Source organism: Pteronotus mesoamericanus, unplaced genomic scaffold (assembly GCF_021234165.1).
Source record: "Pteronotus mesoamericanus isolate MK-2021 breed Mesoamerican mustached bat unplaced genomic scaffold, CSHL_Meso_final contig_557, whole genome shotgun sequence".
NCBI lineage: Eukaryota > Metazoa > Chordata > Mammalia > Chiroptera > Mormoopidae > Pteronotus > Pteronotus mesoamericanus.
The window spans coordinates 3433117-3459775 of NW_026555200.1; the positions used below are offsets into that span (position 1 = coordinate 3433117).

Here is a 26659-nt window from a genome sequence, read left to right on the forward strand (position 1 = left end):
ACGCTGCGTCGCGCGTCAACACGGATGTGACTAAGAAACCCACAGCCTGGTCCCAGCAGGCAGTGGGTCCAGTGTATGACTTAGGGCGGGCCGTCATGGTTCACGGTGAGAGAAAGAAGGGAAGACGACATGGACATAGATTATCCCCAGCTCCTGTTCGGGAATCTGAGTGACAAAATGGAAGGACATTAAGCTTATAAAGCTCTTCTACACCCCCTCATCTCACTCCGGTGCTGTTCAAACATGGAACCTGGGGTGGGGGGACCAGCTGGAATTAGGCAACAGTAGGGCACAGTGTCTAAAATAACATCCGCACATTACTATACAAAAAGGGGGGCGAGGGGACGGGCTATGCTTTCCGACTGATAGTTTACTTTTTCCTGTTTCATGAACGCGTGCAAGTTTCCAGGACGTCATAACTGTGTGACCACATTCACGGCAGAGTGTCTGCTCAGTATAAAGACATTTTGTTTAGGGCAAAGCATTCAGCTGACCTCCGGGAGGAAATGCTTGTGGATGGTTCATAACACCAAATAGCAGCTCAGGCTCCTTGGTATTGATTTTTTCAATGACGACCCCACAGAAACCCGTGGGGTATCATGAAGCCTGCGACTCTTCTGTTTTTCAATCCAACTGCTTTTTAAAAAAATAATATTTTGCAAGGTTAGTTTTGCTTCCCCTGTCTTCCCTCTGAGGCAGAAAGGAAATACTAGAAAACTGGTAGGTTCTATGTTCCGTGCCGGAGGCACATAGAGGGTTTCTTTCTGTCTGGGGACCACCCATGGCTCATGGGTTCTGGAAGGCGGGAGCCTCTGCCGCCGCTGGGGCTCTAGCAGCCTCCTTGGCCACTGTCAGAGCTGTCTCCACATTCCAGAACAAAGCAGCCAAACTGACAGACTTGCGTCACGGGGACGGGGGCAGGCCACCCCCTGAGCTCCCCAACGTCTGAGGGAAGCAGGGGGTCAAGCAGGAGCAAACCTTCCAGTTATCAAGTCATTGCTGGAAACAAGGACAGAGCAAGCCGAGAGGCTTCCCCGTGGATGTGTGGAAAATTTACATATTACCCAAGTTTAGATTTTTCTACTTGATTATTCACACCGAATCAGACTTTTAAAATAGACCATACTAGACTGGAATGTGTCCATTTCAACAGATCAGAAATTGCAAAAGGCTCATCCCATTTGCCGACATAGCACTAGACCCAAGGACTCCACTGGTATAAATATTTCCAGATTCCTTTGCTTTTTAACAATAACAGAGAACGGTCAGAACAAAGACATGATTACAGTTTCTAACATCGATGGAATTACATTGTCTATCTTAGTTACAAATCAATTTACATAGTTTTGCTCCATTTTCTATGCATTTTTTAAAAAATCACCTTTTCCAAAATTTATATTTTAAAAAAGTTTCTCAAAAGACAAATGCTTAGAGGAGCGAGTCTTGGGAGTTATCATTCCTTCAGTTACTTTTGCAAGCGGAGGGATCGCCATGGATTTTGAGTGGGGCGGCCACATATTTCCATGGGTCATCTTCTCCCACCTGCTCAGGGACAGGGGAGGTCGGACACTCTTTTTTAAACATGTTCGCAGAAGGGCGCAATTCTTCAGCTCTTTAGGGCCTGTGAAAATAAAGGGAAGGGTGACTGTTACTTCTTTTACTGGCACCATGACTAGTAATCCTGTGAGTCATGTTCCTATTTTCTTTTTGGGGTGTCCAACCTGTAGCCCAGGATGGCTATAAACGCGGCCCAACACAAAATCGTAAATTGACTTAAAACCTTTTTTTTGTGTGTGTGCTCATCAGTTTTCATTAGTGTTTGTGTATTTAATGTGTGGCCCAAGACAACGCTTCTTCTTCCAGTGTAGCCCCAGAGACGCCAAAGGGTTGGACACCCCTGTTCCAATTTGGAAACCTGGTGCTCTTCTTTCCAGATCATTCCTCCCCGATGCCTGGTCCCCGTGCAGCCAGGGTCACATTCCCGGGCATCTCCAAATACATGAATCTGCAACTGGGTTGTGAATCATGTCCCTCAACGCCCCACCAGATCTATAGCGTCTGTCCTCCCCCATCCTCCAAAGCCCCAATTCATCTTCGCAACAGAAAGAAGAAACAGGTTTCTTCTGGCTCTGCATTTGAATGTACTGAATTCTTAGGGAACTTTAATAAAGAGACAGAATTCCTTCCTTTCATCAACAGCCAATGCTAGGAGCATGCTCCCACATGCGCGGGTGTGTCCGGGGCAGGATGGACAGAGGGTCCCCCTCCTAGTAAAATTCCTCATCAGAATGGAGCTCCGGCCCTGCAGGAGGTGGTCTTCTGGAAACCTCTCACCGATGATGATCGGGAGCAGGGTGACTGGGTATCAAGTTAAAACTTGGTTTGGGTTTTCTCTCAAGTTCAGGTAGTTGGAAAATTAAGACAAAAGGTTCAATCTGGCCAGAGTTCAATGGGAGTCAACCAACGAGTCACCTCTGGCTCAGGCTCTCTTTTCCTGGAGACTTATAAGGCCTACATAGACACATATTCTTCTGGGAAAACTTCAGGTGTAGTACTTCTGGAGGTAGGGGCTTTCGACCAGGACCTTCATTTAAAGGTTTCCATTGGTTCCGAGGTCGGAGCTCTAGAAGCGACCTCCTTGACTGACCTATCACACGGGTGTAAGTTATTTACTTACGAGTACCTTCCCGACATTTTTCGCACGACCACAATGATGAGTCCGCCAATGAATCCAATGGCTAGCAAGACCCCAACTATGATTCCAACCAGGGTCCCTGTTGCCAAGCCATCTGAAAAAGAAGGAAAAAACCATGAACCCTCGATAAACAATACACCTGCAATACAATGGCCACCACCCCACTATAGAGAGCAAAGAATGTTCTATGTTGTTTCTTCTGGATCCAGTTTTAGAAGAGGAGACACTGTGGGCTATTCTAATCCCATGTTATGAATGGGAAGATTCCTGGGTCTCAGGATCGATGAAGCATACAATTTGTACTAGATGGCTTCACAGGTAACGATTAAGTAGCGTTTGTGTACACCTATTAAATTAGCCCCATCTTCACTCCTAGATAACAGTAAATCATGATATGACACCATTCTCCATTGTCATTAAGTGAACAGACTCATTTGTGATTTGCTTATTTTCAAATACAGGCAATTCCCTTTCCTCTCTTAAAAGAAGTTTGAAACCTGTTCTTGGAAGGTTCTCTATTCTGCACTTGCTCACTTCCATTTGGAAAAGAATATAATTCATTATAAAGATTAGGTTCAAAGAAATCTTTTTTTTTTAAATCCCAAAAGAATATTTTGATACCGAAATCTAGCTTACCTCTCTCCACTGTTGTCTGTGTCCCTTCTGTAAAGAGAGAGATGTAATGATATAGAATTATTAGGATTTAATAACTATAATTTAACAATTGGCAAAAGATGAATTTACCCTAAGTGGATGGTAGCAAAATAAAAGCAAAGACAATCATTTCTTAAATAAATTGGGTCAGGAAGTTTTTAAGCAGGCTTTGGCATGCTTCTGTCTTCCAAACTATTATTATTGAATTTATGAACACTGTGGGTCCTCAGTACTTTTACATACATTAGGCCTATCAACTCTCAAGAGCAGATTCATTGTAACTGACACACAGAGGTCTTCAGTAAGTGATCAAAAAGCTTCAGAGCTTAGGGGAGCAAAGGATCCAAGGCTGTTGATTCTTGGTCCAATGTCAAGATCATGGAACCCACTGTGGTAATATCTATTTTGAAGAATTTTCATTTTGACAGCAATAGGTTCTAGTTTTGGAAGATGTGCCCAAGGCTGGGACTTGTCTTGTGATATTACAACAATTCCCTGCTTTTTCTTTGGTAGCAAAATTCACACCTTACAGCTCGGTTTAATGAGAGAATATACCCTTTCTGTTTGTGCCACTGTGATTTTAGGGTGTCTATCTGCAGCCAAACCTAGTTTCATACTTACAAGGTGACTATTTTCATTTATGCATCACATGGGTATTGGTTATTTACTTACAAGTAGCTTCCTGTAAGTAAGTAATAAGATGGTGAGTTTCTTACAGATAATTTTACACGATTCCCATGTAAAAATAAAGGGGTTTTGTTTCTGCCATCAACCTCTTTGTGTACAGAGTCCTTAACTCCTCTGGGGTCGGGAGGGACAGGATTCTTTTGTCTAGTTTGCAGATGGAGAAAAGTCAAGCTGCCTTGATATCACGATGCAGTGGGGAGAAGTGAATCAGTCAGGCCTCCTGACAACCTTAGCTCACAACTCACAAACTACAGATACCCAATAGCTTCCCTAATCAAAGGCGAAATCAGCCAGCCACCATCGACAGCTGCTTGCTTTTTTTTTTTTTTAATGACTGGGTTTGAAAGAAGCCATCCCCCTTGTACCAAGTTTGTCTTCCAAAAGATGTCTTTTTGAGATGGTCCCAGGATGAGGGGGGGCCCTGGACCCAGCTCTCCCTGTACGAGGTGAACCCATGGCTCTTGACGCGTTTCTTCAGAGCTCAGGCTGGATGCACTGTCCCCAGAAAACAGTGGCTGGGAGGCAGCTGGATCGGAGTCCTGCCCAGAACAAAGCTGTCACCCAGTAAAATCCCAAAATGTCATCCCTGGCTGCCAAATGCCAGCAGAGGCAGGCCAATCGTTTGCTTAACCTGGTGGCTGCCAGTTCCAGCCTCAGGACACACGCCATCATCACTGTCAGTGACGCCATCGGTTAGAAAATACCAAAAATGAAGTTTATGGAAGATTCCTTACTAAATTAGAGCTTGTTAGTCCTGTGCTCCCTTGCTCCCTCCCAATTAATTACATGACTGTGATCATAAGATGTGTCATATGTGTGAACATCATTGAACTGGGGCGTTTCATGGGAAAGACATCTGCTGCCCTAATAAAACTACCTCTTAAAAAACCCAAGTGCTCATAGTTACATTTTAACTCATGTAAAAACTTCTTGGGACACTGATCTATAAAGTGGGAATGTGCTGTAAATTGTTCATTTTGTGAAAAGGTGGGGCAGGGCTAGATGGAAGAGGAACCGTGAGTATTTTCCAGGCACTTGAGACTTCTTTTTTTTTAAAGGGTTAGGAGAGGTATCCTGGTATGATAGAAAGAACACTCAACTGGGATGTTTCCATTTTCTTCTGTTAATTAGCTGTCAACTCACGTTGCAAATGATCAATTTCTCTCCCAAAATTTGAAATGCTTTCCCATGACCAATTATATTGATGATTCTTTTCTAGCTTAGCCACTTTTGGTTTTCTCAGCTGTTTACATGTTAACCATTTCTTTAGCATGTTGGAGTGACCTTTAGGCTTTCTTTTCAAAGTGCTTTTATGCAGCTTTTATTTTTTATTGTGGTAAAATATAGATCACACAAAATGTACTATCTTTGTCACTTTTGTGTACAATCCAGTGGTAGAAAGTACATTCGTTTTTTTGTGTTATCATCACCATCGTCCATCTGCCGAGCTCTTTTCATCTCACGAAACTGACATAATACACCCATTAAACAGGAACTCCTCAATCTCTCCTCCCCCTCAAGCCGAGGCAACCACTCCTCTGCTTTCTGTCTCTAAACCTTTGACTGGTCTATGCGCCTCATTTCTGCCCAATAGCACAGTGTTTGTCTTTGGTGACCGGCTTATTGCATGTAGCCTAATGTTTCCAGGTTCACCCGTGTGGCACCATGTGTCAGAATTTTCTTCCTTTTACAGGCTGAGTGACATTCCATGGGATGTAGTCACCACATTTTGTTTATCCATCCATCTGTCCATAAATTCCACACTTTAGCTCTTATAAATAATGCTGCTATGAACACGGGTGTACAAAAAATTTTACAAGCATTTAAAAAAAAATCCTCAGAAGTGTGATAGATTTTGTAAAACCAGATTGGCTTTCGGGCCTTGAAATGTATATTGACAATAAAGAATAACGTTCTAGGTGTTCAGGTGTGCATTTAGGTGAGGTCTTTGTGTCTGCTTTCATTTAAAGATGGAAATACCGACCTATTAGAGATAAAATGGTTTCTGAAAAATAGCTCATTATACTTATTGTAGGGCTAGTTCCTCTTCCATCTACCCCATCTACTACAAAATTAGGGCGTATTAAACAAACCACTTAATTTCTTTGAAGAAAGCTCTAGAAATAGGAAGCTATCTCTTTCTATTGCCAAATTGTAATGGCAATGATCTATCCTCATTCTTAGCAGTGAGGGTCCAAACCTCATACTAATGACAAAGACACAAGGTCCTCCTCTACAGTCTCCCTCCAAGATGTCTCATTGGTGCCAACTGTGCATCACAAGTACCGCCCCAAGCCCTGGTAAGCATGCCTTAGAAAACATTCTTGCTCCACAGGCAAGGACATAAACTCAACGCACGATGATAAATAGTATTATAGAATCCATTAAGGTTTACATAGGTTGGCTGAGCTTTATGCTCTTGGGTGAAAACACAAAGTTCTTCGTGTAGCATTTTATCAGCTTAGGGTCAGGAACATGACACCAGTGGCTACTTAACTTGCCCTTGTGAGGGCATAATCACCAGCCTTCAATCAAGGTAAAGAGCTGTGTTCAGCAGCCCAATAAATCAGCTTTGATTTAGCAACCTAATATACCAAATTCTGAAACTACCTATAAGGCTTGCTTCAGAATTCACTCTTGCATTCCAATATATGCCCTATTGATTATTACATTTGTGCATGATTTTGAGAAGGTACTGATTATGCAAAACAAGATCAATGCCTGTTGGGGTGACTGATTTTCTTACCCACAGAGTGGCTAGTGGCCGCATGCAAGGTCGTGGTGCTCTGGCTTCCTTCTTGGCCAGGGACTGTGCTTCCTGGGGTTGACATGTCTTCTATGGGAATGTCTGCACGCTTTGTGTTTGTGGGCACCTATTGGAGATGTAAATGAGGCAAAACAGAAATGTACAATGTTTTAAAATACATATGCTGTCTTTTAAGAAAAAAATTAAATACATATACATATATAAAATATATGATGATATAAATGGAAAGTAGAAACAAGTGTACAAAGAGTGGGAACAGGAATAAAACCATGTGGACTCTAGAAATGAATGCCAAATGCTCACATCCATGGTCTGAATTCTTGCTGACTTCCTAGAGTTTTAATTCTTCAGAAAATACCAGACCTCTAAGCTTTAATTCTTTTTCTCCCTTGAATTTGATGGCCTTTCCTCCCTGCAACATTCTTTGGGGGGGCACATATTATGTCACTATTATCCTCCACTGCCCTCCCTCTCCCAAAGAGGGCTTACTATGTACCAGCCTCATTAAACACCCTGTTTACTCCCCAGAAAACCCCTATGAAATAGATCCTATTAGTCCTATAGTATGAACAAGGCTTGAAGAGATCAGAAAATATACCCAAACTCACATAGCCAACAACAGACAGAACAAGACCTGGATGAAGAGGTTCTGTTGACTCCAAAGTTTATGCCAATGTACAAGAGCATTCAACAAATAATGGTAATGAACACAGGCAACAAAAGCAAAAATAGATAAATGGGACCACATCAAACTTAAAAAAATGTGCATCAAATAACACAGTAAAGAAAGTAAAAAGGCAACCTAGGGAATACAAGAAAATATTTGTAAATCATATACCTGTTAAGGGTATGAAGAACTCCTACAACTCAACAACAAAAAAAATCAAATAACCTAATTAAAGAACAGGCAAAAGACTTGAAGATTTATCCAAAGATAATATACAATGGCCAAAAAGCATACGAAGAGATTGTTAATGTCAATAATCATCAGAGAAATGCAAGTCAATACCTGAGCAAGATTATAGCCTCATACCTGTGAGCATGGCTACTATTAAAAGAACAGCAAATAACGTGTTGGCAAGGTTGTGGAAAAATCAGAACGTTTGTGCACTGTTGCTATAACTGGAAATGGTGCAACCGCAAAGGAAAACAGGATAGAGTTTCCTCAAAAAAATTAGAAACGGAACTATCATATGACCCAACAATCCCATTTCTGAGTATACACCCAAAGGAATTGAAAGCAAGGTCTTGAAGAGGTATTTGTACAACCATGTTCATAGCAGCACTGTTCACAATAGCCAATAGCAACCCAAATGTTCAACAACACTCAATGGACAAACACAATGTGGCACATCCATATAATGGAATATTATTCAATCTTAAGAAGGAAGGAAATTCTGACACATACTACTACATGAGCCAACCTTCACCATATTATACCAAGTGAAATAAGCCAGTCACCAAAAGACAAATACTGTGTGATTCCACTGATACTGAGATACTTAGAGCAGTCAAAATCATATAGACAGAAAGTACAGTGGAGGTTACCAGAACTGGAGGGAGAAGAAAAAGGAGAGTTATTGTTTAATGGATATAGTTCCAGATTTGCAAGATGAAAACATTCTGGAGATCTAGTTCACATGGTGAACATACTTAATACTACTGACTCATAGGTAGACTTGAAAATGGTTCAGATGGCAAATCTAATATTACGTGTTTGTTAACACAATAAAAAATATACTAATGAGTATCTATGTGCTTAGCATAGTTCTCAACGCTGGCACACTTTTCTGTAAAAAGCCAAATGGTAATATTTTCATCTTTGTAGATCATTCAGTATCTGTTGCAACCAACTACTCAACTCTGCTCTTACCGTAGGAAAGCAGCCTGAGATCATTCTCATCTGAACAGGCATTGCCATGTTCCAATAAAACTTTATTTACAAAAGCAGGTGGTGGTCTAAGTCTGGTGAATAGTTTGTTGACCTCTGAGCTAGAGGGTAGCTTCTGAGGGGGACAGGGGAGTGGGACCAAGATTCCCTCAAGGGTTGAGGGTGTGGCTTCTAGGCCTCCTCAGTGCCTCCCAGAGCCTGGCATCTTGTTTTGCCCACAGCAGGTGCTTAAGACACCTATGAACCGATTGAAATGCATTAGGTTGGGAATGTGTCACCTGGGACTCCACGTAGACTAAACCAGTGTGCTCTGTGCTTCTAGTCTGTGTTCACAATAAGACAAGAAACTCTGACTCAGTATCTAAGAGCTTTCATAGCAATGCCGGTATTGCAGGATCCAAGGTTTTTCTTGCAATGAAAAGTGGGCTGTAACAGATTGGATGTCTGTAAACCTACTGCCTTACCAGTGAGAGGCCCTGCTGTATACTCTCAAATCACCGGCGATCAGCACACCAGCTACCTGGATGAAACTGAGAGGACCCTTTTTCTGCAAACCTTGTAACAATTCCTTCACAGGGTGGCTCTCACTGATTACATATACATAAATATATAAATAGAAATATATATGTGTGTGTACACACACACACACACACATCTTTGCATGTGACCGCATGCCGACAAACCGAATTCCTCCCTTCCTGGGACACTCACCTGGGCTGTCAGGCCAGCAGACTCGTAGGGTTCTTTACTGGCACCGGGAGTCACTGGGTTATCTTCCACACCTGGGGTCACCATGCCATCTTCCATTTTTAAGGTCGTGATGTCATCTTCTGGCCTGACTGTGACAGCTAAGAAAGAAAGATGGCGTCAGGGCTTACGGTGGAAGTAGTGTGCGCAGACCTAACTGGCTGGCTACAATCAGATTATTTTTCCCGTTTCTTCTGAGGATTTGTTGTTGTTGTTTTTGTGGCCTCTACTGCGTACCACAAACCATTCTCCCTGCCACGGCTCTGGCACAGGGACAGCCGGCTTGTCTCCATGGCCGAAGGAGGGAAGGTGAAGTACCAAAAAGTGAAATACCAGCCAGCCCCTCCCTCGTATCCCACTGAGGCCGCCGGAACAGAGGGATGCACATCTTCCATGTTCAGTAACAAGTCAGATTATTTCTGGTGCCATTTCATAGGATGAATTAATGTATTCAGGTTAATAGATTATCATTTAGACCTGGAAAAACCCTGAATCAGAGTCACCTCGGAAGAGTTCTAATACCACTTTTGCGGGGTGTCTCCAACCTACTTGAATCAGGATGTGCGGAGGCAGGGTCTGAACCTTTGCAACATCAAGCTTGCTCTCCATTTCATTTTGAGACTGCTGCCTACCTGAATGGTTAGAAGCAGGGGCTTTGACCCCTGACCTCAGAGATTACATTGTGTTTGACCCCTTCTCTTACAGTCGGGTTAACATCTACAAGGGAAGGTCAGCAATATACTGAAGGATGCCAGAGATCACTAACAGAACTCTTCATGCACCACGAGCTACACTAGTAAGAGACTTTCTGCCTCTGTCCCTGTCTCTTCTGCATTAACACCGGATGAACGACCCTGTTGTGTGAAAGAAGGAGGTTTCTGGGGGAGCAGGGGGGAGGTGGGGGGGCAGATAGCAGGTAGGACAGGTTGAATGCCCCAATCGGGCAGAGAACAGACAACAACAGTGGCTTTTTCCTCAGCCCGTGTTGCCATGATCTGAACTAATCATGCTAAGCCAGAGCCCCTTTGCTTGTTAAAAACCTGACTCACTGGCCACAGGCTCTGGCCCCAGACTCAGAGGGGCTCTGGAAGTTCCATGACTAAGTACAGTTGCAAAATAAGAGAGTGAGCGCCAGGACATAGAGGGAGGGGGTGCTTGGGGGCTGCTTTGAGTACGTAACTAAAGAGCAGATGTTCATATCCAGGCAGCGCTCAGGTTAGCAAGCAGCCTTAACATGCTATATATCTCTCGATGCTTTGCTGGCCCAGCCAAAGGCACTAATAAATATTTGATCACAACTTCTTTGCTGACGCATAGACAGAGAAAGCCTCTAGAGTAAATTTGTTTGTTCTCTTTGCATCTAGAGTCCTAATCCAGTGCTGCCAATCAATGGCTTTGGATGAACCTCCTAAATATATGCATTTATTTTCATCTGGGTGGCAAGAGACTTTCACGAGTTAGCAACAACTGAATACCTCAGTGCATGCTCATGGCCGGTCTCCCCTCTGAGCCATCTGCTGAGGTGGGGGTGGGGTGGGGGCACTCAGTGGCTCCCACAAGGATTTATGGCTGTGATGTAGGCAAATATTGAATGTTATTTATCGAGCTCAAAGGGAAATATCCCTTTGCCTGGTGAGTAGTCATTATTTAAAAAACAAAAACAAACAAACAAAAAGAACTGAAGTAGCCCATTTTCTTTTCTTTCCCTCCCGCTATGAACTCAGTTAATAACTCATCAATTTTAAAAATGTTTTCTGGCTCTGTTCAGCGCAGTCACTTACCATGGGGCATCCTCTAACTTTAAAGAACAAAAACAAACCACCCTTGCTTTTTAAAAAAATTAAGTACGAAATGAAGTTGGTCAGAATTCTTTCACAGAAAGTTCAGTTCATTGAAAGCCTAACAATAAAAATTCCTTTTGGCTCTTTTCTACGCTTGGCCCACAGAGCCAAGCACTAAAGCACTCTGAATACACAAAAGGCATTTTATGAATGATGCTCATGATTAAGATGCATGTCCTTTGTCCCACTGCACTGGCATTCTTTTTGCTCCATGGGAAAGTTGATCTTTACCAAGAGGTCCCCAATTGTCTCCCTTCTTATGTCGGCTGAAGCCTTGCTCTCCTGGGTGAGGAATTCCTCCAGCCAGCTGCCGAGTCTCCAGCCAGCTTTTGGCACCCTGTTCCCTTGAATGGTGAAATTCAAACCACGTATTATCGATGCCTCAGGTTGCCGATCCTTTCTTCTTTCTAAAACACATGTGCACATAGGCAACGCACACAACTGTTGATTTAAGTGCAGCGATGAACCTACACTAACAGCCTCGGTCTGAGGCGGTGGACCCTCATGCTCACATGACATCTTTTCCTGTCACACCCAGCCCCGCCCAGCTGTGGCTCAGAACCAGTGGAAGTTTCCAAATACGGTGGCAACCCATCCATTTTGGAATTTGGCGGGGGATGGGGGGGAGTGGGGGGGCAATTATTCTTTAAAAAGGTAGGCCAAATTCTATACTACCTGTGAGAAGATGTGGGTAAATCAATTTTTCCTTAAGGTTCTTAAATTTGAGAACAAATAAGAATTAAAGAGATGCTTCTTGGTATGAAAGTGCTAATTATGAATCATTGTAATCTTAGCATTGAAGTCTAATATCACTAAAGAAATTATTCTAATTTACAAACATTTATGGGATAGCATTTCTTTATAAATATTTCAGGATTTAAATGCAACCTGAAATCACACGGTTATTGTCAATGTGTGTGACATCCCAAATTCTTGATAGAAACCTTTGAATAAGTGTTTGCAATCTTTGCTTTCATTTACAGTTCTTTGATTTGCAGTAGTGAGTTGTTCCATCTGTTCGTTGGTTGTCAGGAGTGTCTTCTTCTGTACCCACTTTTCTCTAATGGTATTCATCATTTTTATAGTTTTATAGGTGTTTTTATAACCTTAAGAATGCAGTCTCTGGAACAGATGCTGCATACATTTTTTTTACTAGTTGGCATTGGCACCTCTCTTGTAACTGGTAAGTTTTGTTGCTCATCAAATTTATTAAACTTGTTTTGTCCCTTTGATGTTACAATTACCCACCTTACCTTCAAGATCATATACATATTCTCAAGATCATACAAATATTCACCTTACACTTAATACTTCTATTTGTCTTGTGTTAATTTTGAAGTATGATGTAAAATGGGAATATAATTTGATTTCCCCCCAAAAGATTAGCCTGTCATTTCAACAAATGCTCTTTTCCCCACTGCTTCAGACTAGCTCTCATCGGGACAATGTCTTCTTTCTAACAGCTGTGTCCCAGGCATGGGCGCGACCTCTCAGCACAAGGACCAGCTTACATGGCCCAAGCACTGGGGGCCGCCCCCCTACAGGCTGCCCCCCCTTGCCTACTGCCCTATCAATTCTTTCCAGAACAGATCCCTAAGTCTGTGTTCCCCTCACCATCAGCTGCCCCTTCCTCCTCACAGCATCTGCCCACTGCCAGGGTAATTCCGTGCCAGAGACGTCGCTGGCATCAAAGAGGACCCGCATGGCAGCAGGGAGAGCGGGCTGCTGGAGCGCGGGGCGGGAGAGGCACAGCCTCATAACAAGACCCTGTTCCGCTCACGCTGTTCAGCCATGTGGGGCCTGTGCGGGGCCTTCTGAACAACTATTTCACAACAGCCCCGTGGGCAGTTAGGCTGGCATTCCTGTCTCCAGGTATCGGACGAGGAAAGAGAGGTGGGCGCTCCCCTTGACCAGACTGTAGTCAGCCCTCTGAGCCCAGTTCTCTGTGAGACCGTACCCTGGGTTTCTGTGTCCGTCCTTGAAGCAGAGTCTAGTGAGAACTCTGCTAAGTCAGCCTAGAGAGACTCTCCCACCCCTTGATATCTGACGGAGTTCCCCACCTGCTCCTTTGAGGTTGAAGTCCTTGGCCCGCCTGTAGCAAGAATCCTGTGAGGCCAGTTTAGCGAGAAACCCTCTCCTCTTGGTGTCCCCTCTTGGCGATTTCCCATCCACTGAGCTGCCCCGCCGCCCCTGACCCTGACTCTGCTCCATGGCTATAAAGCCCCAGCTTCCTTGTTGGGTTCAGAGCTGAGCCCTATCTCTCAACTCTGCAACCGTCTTGAATGAAATGTCCCAACTGTTTTAACAGGTGTCAGAACAATTTCTTCTTTAACAACACCGGGAGTTAACTGCTCTGCCCAGCGTGCGGGGTTGGTGAGTGCTCGCCAACGGGGACCCAAGAGCGTGCCTGGGCCTCGCCCCCGCTGTGGCAGGCAGGAACGCCCACTGCCCCCTGCCGCCCCTACAGCCTCCTCGTGGGGCCCCTGTCCTCACCCTCACTCTCTGGTTGTCAGAAGCAACGGCTTCCTCTGGCATCTCACCTCCTCTTATGAAATCCCATCTTATTAGAACCAACCCACTTGTTTCGTGACCACAATCTCAATTTCTTCAAATCAGCCCCTTTTTAGGAGGAAGTTTCCAGGAGGGCAAGTTAGAAGGAAGGTGTGATTTGCTTTAGAAAGTGGTACCTCTGTGGGCAGTAGCTCTCCTCCCAGCTCTTCAAGTGAAGCAGCAGCAATGATCAAGACTAGAACTGTGCCAAGTTTCACCAGAATATCCCCACTTACTGTGTGCCAGGCCCCAGGCGTTGGAGACAGAGGAGTGGACAAGGCAAGGTCTCTACTCGTGGATTTAGGTGCTGTTGGGGTAGGGTCATAACAAGCAAAACAAACCAGGAAAATCTCAAGATAGTGCTCCTCCACCCACTTCAGATCTCTGCTCGAAGGACGCTTTCTGGGGAGGCCTTCCCCTACCCCAGTGAAATCAGTACCCACCCCCCACAGGTCAGAGTACTTGCCACTCACTGTGCTATATATTTACTAATTGTTGTCCGATGAAAACATACACTGTTTTAGCTCGATGTCCCTATTGCTTAAAATACCTGGCACATAGTAGGCACTCCATATGTGTTCACTGAATGAGCGAGTGAGCCGCAGGCAGGCACACTAATCCCCGAAGCCCAGAAGGAGCCAGGGGCGCTGCACCTCAAGAAATGGGAGCAGGGGGTCCATACGGCTGGATCGTAAGACACAAGACTGGGAAGGTGCGGTGATTGCCGCGGGGAGGGGAATGGGGGTAGAAGAGGGTGTAAGGGGGATAAATGGTAATGAAAAAAATACAATGAAAAATAAACTATTTAAAAAAAAAGAAAAAGGCCCTGGCTAGCATGGTTTAGTGGATTGAGTGCTGGCCTATGGACAGAAAGGTCGCCGGTTTGATTCCTGGTCCAGGCACATGCCTGGGCTGTGAGCCAGGTCCTCAGCTGGAGGTGTGCGAGAGGCGGCCAGCCAATCGATGTTTCTCTTGCACATCAATGTTTCTCTCCCTCCCTTCCCCTCTCTCTAAAAGTAAATAAAATCTTGTTTTAAAATTATTGAAAGAAAAAGAAAAAGATTGGGAGAGATGGAGGGCCAGTCTAGTGGAACTCGGCAAAGGGGTTCTGATTTCTTCCGGAGGGTGAGGGGAAGTGGTACAACCCAAGTCCACGACGCCGCTCTGGGTGCTGTGTGAATGGCAGGTGTGAGCTGGCAACGACGCTGGGACCGGACTGGGACGGGGGATCCCTTATGCTATTAGTGTTGTCCAGGAAGGAGTGGGTGGTGTTCGCACCAGGACAGCGACAGTAGGGAGGTAAAGATCTGGACAGGTAATGGCCAGGAAGTGTCCGAAGTCCTTACCTACCAATAATGAGAAATAAATACAATACCTCAGAGCCAAGAATTCATTTTGCCACCTGTAACAGCTCTGTTGACAACAGCATTGAGCGGGGTGTCCTGAGTGAAGCAGGATGTCCCTCTCTGATGCCCGGTCCTCTCCTGGGCTTGAGCTTGTTTTATTAGGACAGCCACAAAGGGCCTCCACGCATGCGTACCGTCTCTGTCTCCCCGGGAGCGGGAACAGCCCCGCCTCTCCCTGCCGACCGACCGCAAGCTCCAGAGTCAGACAGCTTGAGAGCCCGCTGGACGGTGTTTTATCTTGAAATAGGAAAGCTGATTTAAAAAATGGAGAAGTCACAAGCTGGGCTACCCTTGGGGTTTGGAAAACCTGTGGTGTCAGCCAAGAGACTAAGGCATCTTTCACATTGCCTGCTGTTTTCTAACATCTTTGGCTGCTCCTGCATCTAAATACACAAATAAGCCTTTGAAGAAGGTTGACTACTCGGCCTTGGAATGATTTTTGTGGCCATGGAGAAGCAGAATCTCCCTCACTTTCTTTTTTCTTACGACATCCTAGGAAGTTCTGGTTTTCCCCTGTAAGAGAAATAATAAACACTTAAGTCTAGCATACCCCTCCCAATTACTTTGGGGATGAAGTAATGCTTTGGTGGTGGGGGGGGAAGGTGTCAAAACATCTATGTGAAAAATAAGAATAGAAATGCTCACTTCTGTTCCTTCGTCCAGATACAAACGTTTGCATATTATTTCTCTATCATGTTTCAATATTGTGCTCAGAAGCCTGAAAATCAAAACACCCCAAACTGGAGAAAGATGCCAACCCCCGCCATTTTCCAGGACACTGAAGACCACCCCACACCCCCCGCCGCCTGTAATCACCGAGCTACCTAGAGCTCTGTACGATCCTTCATCTCAGTTCCCAACGTCCCGCTGAGCTGTCTCATTACCACGCGGTGGGTTTCTGTGATGGGAAGAAAGGAGTTGGGGCCCCGCTTCTATTTACGACATCTTCGGAGTTACTCCTCGTGTCCTGCAGCCTTGCCTATCTCCTCGCCTGTGTAGATGCCTTTCTTTGAAATATCGAAAGCTACTCCCTGGCCCAGAGCCGTGTGCCGGACCCCCCACTCCTGCAAAACCCTAGGTTGTGGTCCATGTAATCACTGATGTGGCCCATGGGCTTCCCCTTCCCCCTCACCCTTTCCGTGAATCCTGGTAGACTGCTCGCTGGATCAAAAGTTTGGCCATGGAAAAGTCAAGGCAACTCCGAGAAGGCTTGGCCTTGCTGCTCCGTCCCACAGAAATGACACGTCCAATTTTCCTCTTGGCAGCCAAGTGCTGCCGGAAGCCCCCACTGTCCCATAATCCCAGGGCCTGGCGCAGCGGCACACATTTCGCAGATGTTTATTGAGCAACTGACTGAAAGAGTTCACCTATGGCCAAACCCCCCAGCCTGCTCTAGCCACGGTGCGACATAGCCTTCGCACGTATCGGTCACCTTTCCTCAGGTCCCTCTACTCACATTCCTTCCTACGTCGCACAGAAGGGGCTGCAGCAGAATTGGAGCTGCCCTGACTGTGGGCTTCTGGAGGCCAAGGACACCTGCAGGGTCACCCTTCAACTCCATCCAAACCCTTCCTACTCCTCTACCTGTCCCAGGTAAAACACCTCTTCCTTCAGAGCCCATCCAAGGCGCCAGGAGAAAGTCATCTCCTCTAAACTAGACCAGGACTTGATAAGACTGGCATTCATTGTTTTCTCCCTACGGTCTGTAAGCTGCTTCGGGCCACGATCCGTTCTGCTGTGGTGTATGGCTCAGCCACGGCACAGACTCTGGCTGCTGAATGAATGAATGAATGAATGAATGAACAAACACATGAGTAGTCACACTTTTCAAGGTCCCCCAGGGTGAATCAATTTAGCCGCTCATCCGCAATCACAAACAGGGCTCAGCCCTTCTCACATGGTAAAACTAGAGGCTGTTGGTCATAATCTCAACCAGGATTACTCAACCTGTAGAGAGGTTTCTCTCTTGACCAAGAGCAGAATGTTCTCAGTAAGAGGAAATGAGCTCACAGTCCTGTCGACTGGAATCAACACCTGTGTAATAACTTTCTGGGGCCTCATCGGGGTGGAGTCCTGCACGAAGGGCCGTCCCCAGGAGAGAGAGTTTAGGCCCCGAATAACCAAGGGACTCCAGCCTGCTTTAGAAGTGCTGCCCCAGCAAAGCACCTCCTCCCCACCCCCCATGTGGTGGATTATTGGGAAAACTCTCGCCATCTGCTGGGAAACAGCTTCTGACCGACTCACGGCCGTCAGCTGAGCTGGCCCTGATTTTGCAAGAAGGAAAAGAGAAGCCCGTTTGGCGCTGACCTCACCGAACACCCATGCAGCTTGCAGACGGCCCAGCTGTAAGCCCAGGAGGATGCGGCCTGCAGGAATGTGCAGAATGTGCTGCGTTTCCAGGAGCTGCCCTTGGCCTCGATCCTAAGCCTGCTTTGAGAGCTTAAAGTGTGCTGCGGTATAGGTTGTTGTTTTCTTTCTTTTTTTAATCTCAGCTGGGGATCTCTCTGCCCTCCCTGCCGTCTTTCCCCCTTGTTCCAACAAATGGGCAATTCAGGCAGCGAGCTTTGTCTCCAGGGCTTATTTCTGAGGTCATCTTAGTTGAGTATCTCCCCAGGCACCTATCAGCCACATCAAATTGCATGTCTTAATATTACCTCAAGTTCAGTATCTGTAACCCAGTGCATAAACTCCTGCCCCTTCTCAGCTCGTTTCCTAGCCTCTCACCCCGCCTACCCAGGTTCTATCACGTGCTTTCTTGCCATTCTTGCCCAAAGACAAGGATCACTGAGTGTCTTCCCTCCTCCTCCTGCCAAATGTTTACTATGTAGAAACCATATGTCTTTTAAGTGCTGAAGATGGCACAGGTCCTCCTCTCTTCTCTAAGGGGCAAGGTGTACACAAGCAATTAAAATACAGTGAAAAGACTAGCCAAAGCAATCTTGAAAAAGAACATGGTAGGATTCACATTTCCCGACGTCAGCGCTTACTACAGAGCTATATGAATAATCAAGACAGAATGGTCATGGCATGAGGATAGATGTAGAGGCAATGGAGAGAATGAAGAGTCCAGAAATAAACCCCTACATTTGTGAGCAATTGATTTTGACAAAGTTGCCAAGATAATTTAGTGAGGAATCATCTTTTCAACAAATGGTCCGGGGACAACTGGATAATCCACATGCAAAAGAATGGAGCTGGATCAGCGCTTCATACCACATATAAAAATGAACTCCAAATGCATCATAGACCTAAATGTAGGCGCCAAAACAATGCAACCATTGGAAGAAACCATAAGAGTAAATCAAGGCAATGGCTTCCTGGGTATGACATCAACACTCTAGATAACAAAAGAAAAAAAAATAGATTAACTTAGACTTCATGAAAATTTAAAAAATGTGTGTTTCCGTGAACACTAGCAAGAGATTGAAAAGACAACCCACAGAATGGGAGGAATATCTGCAATTCATATACCTGACAAGGATCTAGGGTCTTGGATTCAGAATACATAAAAATTCAACAATAAAAAGGTAACCCAATTTTGGGGGGGGTTTTTTGAAGATTTTATTTATGTCTAGAGAAAGGGGAAGGGAGGGAGAAAGAAAGGGAGACATCAATGTGTGGTTGCCTCTCAAGAGCCCCCGACTAGGAGCCTGGCCCACAACCCAGGCATGTGCCCTGACTGGGAATCAAACTTGGTGACCCTCTGGTTCGCAGACTGGCACTCAATCCACTGAGCCACACCTGCCAGGGTGTCAACCCAATTTTATAAGGAGAAAAGGATATGAGTAGGCATCTCTCCAAAGGAGATACATAATTCGTCAATAGGCACATGAAAAAATACTCAACATCTTCAGTCACTAGGGAACACAAATCAAAACTACAAGGAGAATCCAATTCATATCCATTAGGATGGCCAGTATTAAAAACAAGCAACAGAAATGGACAAGTGTTGGCAAGGATATAAAGAAATTGGAACACTTTTGCATTGTTTGTAGGAATGTAAACATGGTATGGCCACTTTGGAAAACAGTTGGCAGTTCCTCAAAGAGTTAAACATAGAGTTACCATATGACCCAGCAATTCTACTCCTAGCTATATACTTGAGAGAAATGAAAACTTACGTCCACACAAAGCCTTATACATAAATGTTTATAACAGCTTTATTTAGGACAGCCCCAAACATCCATCAGCTGGTGAACGGATAAACAAAAGGTGGTAGGTATATCCATGCAGTGGAATATTATTCAGCCATTAGAAAGAATGAATTCTTAGATGCTACAACCTGAATGAGCCTTGAAAACAGCACGCTAAGTGAAAGAAGTCAGACACAAAAGGCCACATATTGTATGATGGTATTTATGTGAAATACCCGGAACAGGCAAACCAACAGAGACAGAAAGCAGATCAGTGATTCCTAGGGGGCGGGGGGCAAGAAATAGGAGCTAATGGTTTGGGACCCTGGGGGGAGAGTGATGATATAAATATTCTAAAGTTGACAGTGGCGATAGTTGCACAACTCTATATTCATACTGAAAACCACTGATTGGTCCATTTTAAAGGGGCTAATTTCATGATATGTGAATTGCATTATCAATACCATTTTTACTACAGTGATGAGTGTTGGGAGAGGTGAATAACAAGAAATCAGGAACTGAAAGAAGAAAAAACAGGAAATCCTGAGCAGCAAGTCTTGCTCGGTCTTACTCCCAAAAGTCTGATGTCATCCTTCCTTCTGTGGTCACCACACTCAGTCTCTACCGCCTGACTTGCCCCATAAACTAACCTCCATCCCATATGGTGCCCTTGTCCCTATTTTCTCCTGACAACCACTATTCATAACCAGTCCACTCCCACTTCCCATTATTGCCTGTAGCCTATAGAAAAGGTCCGCCTCTCCCCCTCAGCACGGACTCATCCTTCCCCCAAATTTCCTGCCACTCCCCAGCGCAATGGCCCTGGCTCTAGCCACCCCTCACAGCCCTTCCCGGCCCTTCCCGGCCCTTCCCGCCCAGACCTCTTCCCATGTAACTCTGGGTTGTTCTCATTTCCGTGCAGTCTCTCTTGCCCAGACTCCTTTCCCTGCCTGACACCTTGTCCAACCATTTCACAGCCAAGATCAAGTGCCGCCTTCCCCACAGGCCTTTTTCTGGCTGCCTGCAGCCACAGGAATCTCATCTCCAAACTCCTACCAGCAGATAACGGATGGTGGGAGCTGCTCCGGATGTGCTATCAGGACGTGCTGTCGCTTTTCCTTGTGGGTTCTTTTATGAATACAGGATACCAGTCATTGGGTCCCACACGCATCAGTTTTGCCTCTCTTGGTGAACTGCGACCCCACTTTGTGCTCCCTCTCGAACTCTTAAAACTCTCAACAATGTGTATTTTGTAAATGCTTTAAGGGGGCAGGGACCGCGTCCTTCATTTTGGGACCCCCGGCACCACAGTTCTTCAATCTGAATTAAGTGTCTAACAGATAACAAGTGTTGTTGCTGCTCTACAAGGTACTTGAGGAAATCAGCTGGCTGACTTTTCTGGGTGTCCTCGGCTCCCTCAACCCCAGCACAGAGGGCTGCCGTGCTCAGTGGTTAGAGGTACGGGTCCTGGGGGTGGGCTGCCTAACTCTAAGTCTCGCCATTGCCATTTGCTCGCTCTGTGTGTGTGTGTGTGTGTGTGTGGGCGCGCGCGCGCGCGCGTGCTGTGTGTGTGTAAGTTACTAAATCTCCCTGCACCTCTTTACTCATCTATAACATACACAGGGTTGCTACTTTGGAGGTCCACTGAGCAGATTACGTGAAGCAGGGCCTGGAAAGCACTGGACACGTGTTGAGCGTTCAGTAGATGTTAACTGTTATTACAGAGTCACTGCTATGAACCCCACCACCCAGGATCCTGTCCCCTTAGCTTTACAGATTCAGAAATTCAATCTTATTAGGGGGCGATCCAGCTCAGATGAAAATGCTTCACAGGCCCCAAAGTCACAAGGGGCCGGGAAACCAAATAGTTTATTTAGAACAGGAAATAGTTTCCAACGTTTTATACAAGGCATGTCCTTCTCAAGAGTGGAATACCTGAGACATTACTTGGTGTATGTAGGACACAGGAGAAGGGTGAGGCCGTGGGGGTGGGGGGGGATCATTTCCAGACTGTGACAGAGCAGGCATCTCTGATTCACCGTAGAATCACTGTCACTGAGATCAGAACCCCCACCGCCAGCAGATACGCCATCTTGCCTACAAGCTGCAAGCAGGTGTGATGTTCACCTTGCCTGACTCACAAAGCAGTTTCTCAAGAAATATTTCTTAAATAAGTGCCCTCCTTGGGCAAGACAGGTTGAACATCATCAAATCCTTGGGGCAGGATACTAATCTCTGGGTCACAGTTATGCTTATTATTTAGTGGTGTTTTATTCTCCTGGAAGGAGACACCTTGATGAATTGCAGGAAACACTCCATTCTCATCAGTCACATGTTTACACATACTCTAGCACGCCCCTCTTCCCGGCTTCCCCCCGCCACCCCCCGTTTTCTGTGTGACTGGCATTCCCCGGCAGGCTACAGAAGTCACAATGGCAATTATCCCCCGGTGACATTCTCTCTCCACAGCTGGCAGCTCTGGCCCTCTGCACAGAGGTCAGGAGCACCTCTTCCTCCGGAAAGCTGACCATCCTTTTGGTAGGTGTGCCGTTTCGGGTTCTTTCCCCGCCGGCCTGGAATTGAGTGTGGCCCTAACAATTTCAGCTGGCAGGTCCGCACACAGCTCGGCGGGTGCGGTGGGTCTGCGGGCTTCCCTCGGACTTAGCTTGATTCCAGCTGGATTGTCCTCAAAGGACAAAGCCATCTCCTCCGGGGCAAAGGCACTGGGCCAGAAGAAAAAGAGAAGCCGGCCGCCCGGTGTGTCGAAGCCGAAGGGAATGCCTGTCCTGACTGGCCCTCTGGGATCAGGCTGGTTGGTGGGTGCTGGATGAGACGCAGGAAACAGGCACCTCGTCTTCCTGCCGCGGATGAACTTGGCACAGTTCCTGCTGTTCCCTAACCTGGCTCCATCTCACAGCCCTTGGATAAAATGCCTGATGATCACTTTCCTTTCCTAAAATTTTTCAGAAATCGGTAGGGAAAGGATTCGAATGTGCAATCAAGAGCTGCTTTACGTTTTGCTCACCCCATGGGAATCCTAGGGTTTATCTCAGTCACTGTTTCCTTGGCTTTAGAAGTACCTGCCCCTCCCGCTTCATCCCTGTTTCCCCCAATCATTTGCTTCTCTTGCAACAAAAACACTTTCACTAGCTATTTCCTCAAGAGGCGTCAGGGTGGCAGGATTCAGATTTCTCAAGTGCGCGCCACAAGGGCGGTGCTACCTGAGCCTTCTCTCTGTCTCTGTGTCCACAAGTTCCAACCTGGCACGCCTATGCTTAGATGCCAGAAATATGACAAATATTCTGATAAGCCCATGGAATTTAAAACACAGGTCTGTTTCTGCACTGGCGAAGACTGTTCAGAAAGCTTTATGATGTTCAGTGCGCATGCAGGTCTGCCTCTAGCACCGCACCAAGCGTCCTGGAGATGCTGAGTTGCCCTTTACGGGATGAATTAATGGATCCCATTGTACTGTACTGTGACCGCTCCATTATGGTAGAATGAGCAGCCAGAGGGGAAATCAAGGCAAGAAGGAGGGAAGCCCTTGAAATTCTATGTACCTTTTCCATGATCGGGGAAAGAAAGCCTTTGAAACTGCGCTTCGCCTCAATGCCAGAAAGGCCCAAAAGTCTCCACAGTGCCCAAAGGAAGAAGCCCATTAACCCCTTTGTGGACTCACACCCCCTAAAAGCTGGCGCCACCTTTACTTGTCAATCGGTATGTAACCTCCTCACCCTCTCACTCCTTGTGCGCCAACGCTCTAAGTCCTCAGGACAAAGGGCTTGGTGCTCTTGGCTCTTGGCTCTCGGGCTGCCTGGCCAGGCTGCCCGGCCTCAGGCCACCCGGCCTCTGGCCACCCCAGCCCTCACCACCCCTGCGCTTGCCGCCCCCGCCTTTGGCCACCCTTACCCCGCTTCACCCTGAACCTACGCCTCTCAGCCCCCCACCGCCGTGTTCGTTAGGCCCGGTCTCTTCTCTGAAAACAGATCACCAATAAACACTGCTTGCACCTTAATAGACTGGCTGATCTTTAATTCTTTGCTGCATTGGTGAGAAGAACCAAGTTCCTGGGAGTTTCTCCCATAACAATATTATGGTATTTAGTGTAAAGAACTTCTTGTTTATACCTCTTAAAAATTTTTGTTCTCATGTTTAAGAAACTTAAAGTGAGGTTAACCTTTAATTTCCAGTTCAACCTTTGTGTGTATACGGGGTTCTATTTTTTTTTTTTTTTTTTTTTTGGCAATATAATGTAGCCAAAAAGAGCTTGGGATCAGGAATGAAACCCATTTCTGAATCCCAGTTCTGGCATCTTCTGAAGGTAATAATATACAATTTAAGGAGTTGCAATGATTTAAGAGGCCATGGTGGGGAATGGCAATGCGGGGGCGGGGGGGGGGTGTCCTTCCCACTTGGCCAAACTATCCACTGTGACACCAAGGTTGGGGTCTTTGTCCTTCTCTGGCATCAGGTTACTCATGGGCCACTGACTTCAGAGGCCAGAGAAAAAGAAAAGGAGCCGCATACCTCTGCTCAGCCAGGGCTCCTCCCTCCGTGCCCTGTCCTGACATAGCCACCTCATGCCTGGATACTCCTTAAAAATGTGCTCCTCTGCGTTAAATGCTGTTTTGGATTTCCTGCACCGGTGTAATGGACAGGCCTCTCTCACAAGGGCTGTTGCCGAAACGCTCGATCGGCGCCCTGAGTGGCGCAAAAACTCTCAGCAACTCCTGAAGATTTCAGGGCCTCTGAAACTGGCAAGAGTTTTGGGGAAATTTGTTTGCTGCATGATTAATCCTGGGTGGATTGGTCCCGGAAAAGCACATGTGGGTTTGCAGCAAGAGCAGCCTGCAGCGTTTCACCAAATAAGCCATCTAACTAACGGAAAGGCCCTGAAGGACGTGTTGTGGATGGAATTTCAGAGTGAGGGTGGGGCCTGACGACCAAGGACATCGCCAGATGTGTGGACAGCGGAGCGCCTTTGAACCCACTAACATCTAAAGGGACAGCACACGGGGCCAGATTATAAAACTGAACCGGACTGAAACACTGGAGGAGGGAGGCCCAGGAAGGAGTAAGATCCTAGGAGAAGGATAATAAAATTCATCACCATAATTACCCCCAGCCCTACTCCCCAAAGACAGCCAACAATAGCTCAGCTCAATGAGGTTATTCATCCATATGCAAGTCTCCTCACTCATTATCCTCAGACAAAGCCCCTTGGGGTCTCAACTCCCTGCCAGCAGGCCAGCAAATCAGCATCCACACACAACCGCCCCCCCCCCAGCCTGGGGGGCTTCTGTCTTTAGCAGTCCATGGCTGTCTTTTCAGACTAGGTTTACCGACACCCTTCAGGAGTAACTTCGACACTCAGGAACCGGCTTAAAAAATAATTACAGCTAACCCGTCCCTGGGGGCAAGCAGAGGACGCGCCCAGCTGCTGTCTTTCCTGAGCTGGGCTGGGATGGTGCTCAGTTTGGGGACCTCCCACATCTTGCCCTCCTGAGCACAAAATGGTGTCATTTTGCACCCCGTCTCGCCAAAAAGGAAATGTAACTGAAATGCAGAGTCGTGTATGTTGCCGTGAAAAGAGAAATGCCAAAGATAGGGCCACCCCGAATAGCCCGCGGGCCTGCGGAGAGCCACTCCAAGCAGACAGTGGCAGACAGTCGGCTCAGAACACTTAGAACACTACGCCCCATATCATTTCCCCAGGGCTGGGTATTTTTGTCCTGGGGAATTACAGAAGCCTAGGTTAGGTCCATTCCTCCTTCAAGCCACTCCCTCCCAGGATTCCTCTGGTATGGGGACTACCTTGGTCCTCGGTTTGGAAAACGTAAACTTCCCTTTCAGAGCACAGCTCAGCCACCTCCAGCTTCAAAGATCACTAGTTCAATTACAATTCCTTCAACCAATATTTAGTGAACAGCTACTATGCACCAGATGCCTTTGGGGCTCTGAGGATCCAGGCTAAGGCAGAGCTGTGTCCCTGGGAGCTCATAGTCTCTTGGGGGAAACAGACAATAAAAAACCAAGAAAAGGAATAAAATATTGACCCATGTTCCAGGATGCTACCAACTGGGCAGAAAAAGGCCAGGGATGAGAGAGAGGCTGTCCAGTAAGAAGAGGGAAAGGGAATGGAAAGACGCAGATGCCGGGACAGGCAGAGCTGTGGTCGTCCGAGCTAAGTATTTCAAGTCCGAGGAGTCACCACCGCCCCTGTGGTCATTGGCATCGTTGGCCAAGTTCAACACACAGCCCCAAACCAACTTCCATAAACCTCAGGCTCACAAGCATCCTTCATTCCCTCGTGCTACTCAGGAGCCCGTCGCTCCGTCCTTCCCACGCGATACAGAGGATCCCGGGGCCTCCCCCGGTGGAGGCGTCCCCACCGATGGGGTCCTGAGGGTGCCCAACGCGTGGGCACCCGGGGTGGGAGACCTTCGCTGCACAGGGGGAGCCCCCGCAGCACCCCAGCACTTCGGGGCGTCCCTGCCCGTGCGGTAAGGCCAGTCTCTCCGGAGGCCATGGGCATCCTATACACAGCCCCGCAGGAAAGCCCTGTCCTGGCAACCGAGGGCTCCTGGCTGCTAGCCGCCACCCTCTCCCTTGACAGGACAAGGAGTTGCGCTGCCTGTGAGAGACGCCCTCCCCTGTCCCCACTTCTGCTGACTGTGTGTTCGGGGGCTCCTCCTCGCGCCCGTGCGGCCCTTTCTTCGGGCCCTGGCACCAGCTAAGCCGCTGCCTCGACTTGTCCCGGGCCCTCCAGGCTGGGGCGCGCGCTCGCGCCCGGCTCCGGTCGGCTCCCCTGGGCAACCGCCAAAACCAGGCCCGGGCACCCCAGCAAGTCCCGGCTCGCAGGTCCCCGGCAGCCCCGGCACGGAGGCGCTCGCGCAGGGTCTTACCTCCTTCTGCCGGAACCCACAGCAGCGTCCTTCCCAAAACCAGCAGCAGGACTGGCACCTTCCACATCTTTTCAGGGAGCCGGTCCTCTGCGGGGCCGCGCGGCGACTCTCGGTGCCGGGGAAAGATGTAGCAGCTGTGCAGCCCCAGGCCCTCGGCGGCGGCCGAGCGCGAAAGAGGGGACTGGAAGGCGGGGAGCAAACGTCCCAGAGCAGGCGGGGTCCCCAAGTTTCCTCCGCCCGCGGCAGGCAGCGGAGCAAACTTTGCAGTTGGGAACTTGGGGAATGAAGTCAGCATTTATCTCGCCCAGCGAGGGCGGGCGCGCCCCGCTGTAAGGTGGTCTCGGGCCGGGGCTCGCTGGGACCGCCCTCCCGCTCTGTTTGGC

General features: G+C 47.2%; 1 protein-coding gene across 2 annotated transcripts; it reads right to left on the reverse strand.

Annotated features, from left to right (window-relative positions):
* PDPN (podoplanin) lies at positions 1-26659 on the reverse strand. Of its 2 annotated transcripts, none has more exons than XM_054579719.1 (6): positions 26277-26659; positions 9406-9542; positions 6783-6909; positions 3332-3358; positions 2684-2789; positions 1-1621 (listed from the first exon to the last, which is right to left on the reverse strand). In XM_054579719.1, exons 1-6 carry the CDS (start codon positions 26569-26571, stop codon positions 1615-1617), a joined length of 699 nt encoding a protein of 232 aa, XP_054435694.1. In that variant the 5' UTR covers positions 26572-26659; the 3' UTR covers positions 1-1614. The 2 variants fall into 2 exon arrangements, with proteins under 2 accessions (XP_054435694.1, XP_054435693.1); XM_054579718.1 differs by having other exon boundaries at positions 2678-2789.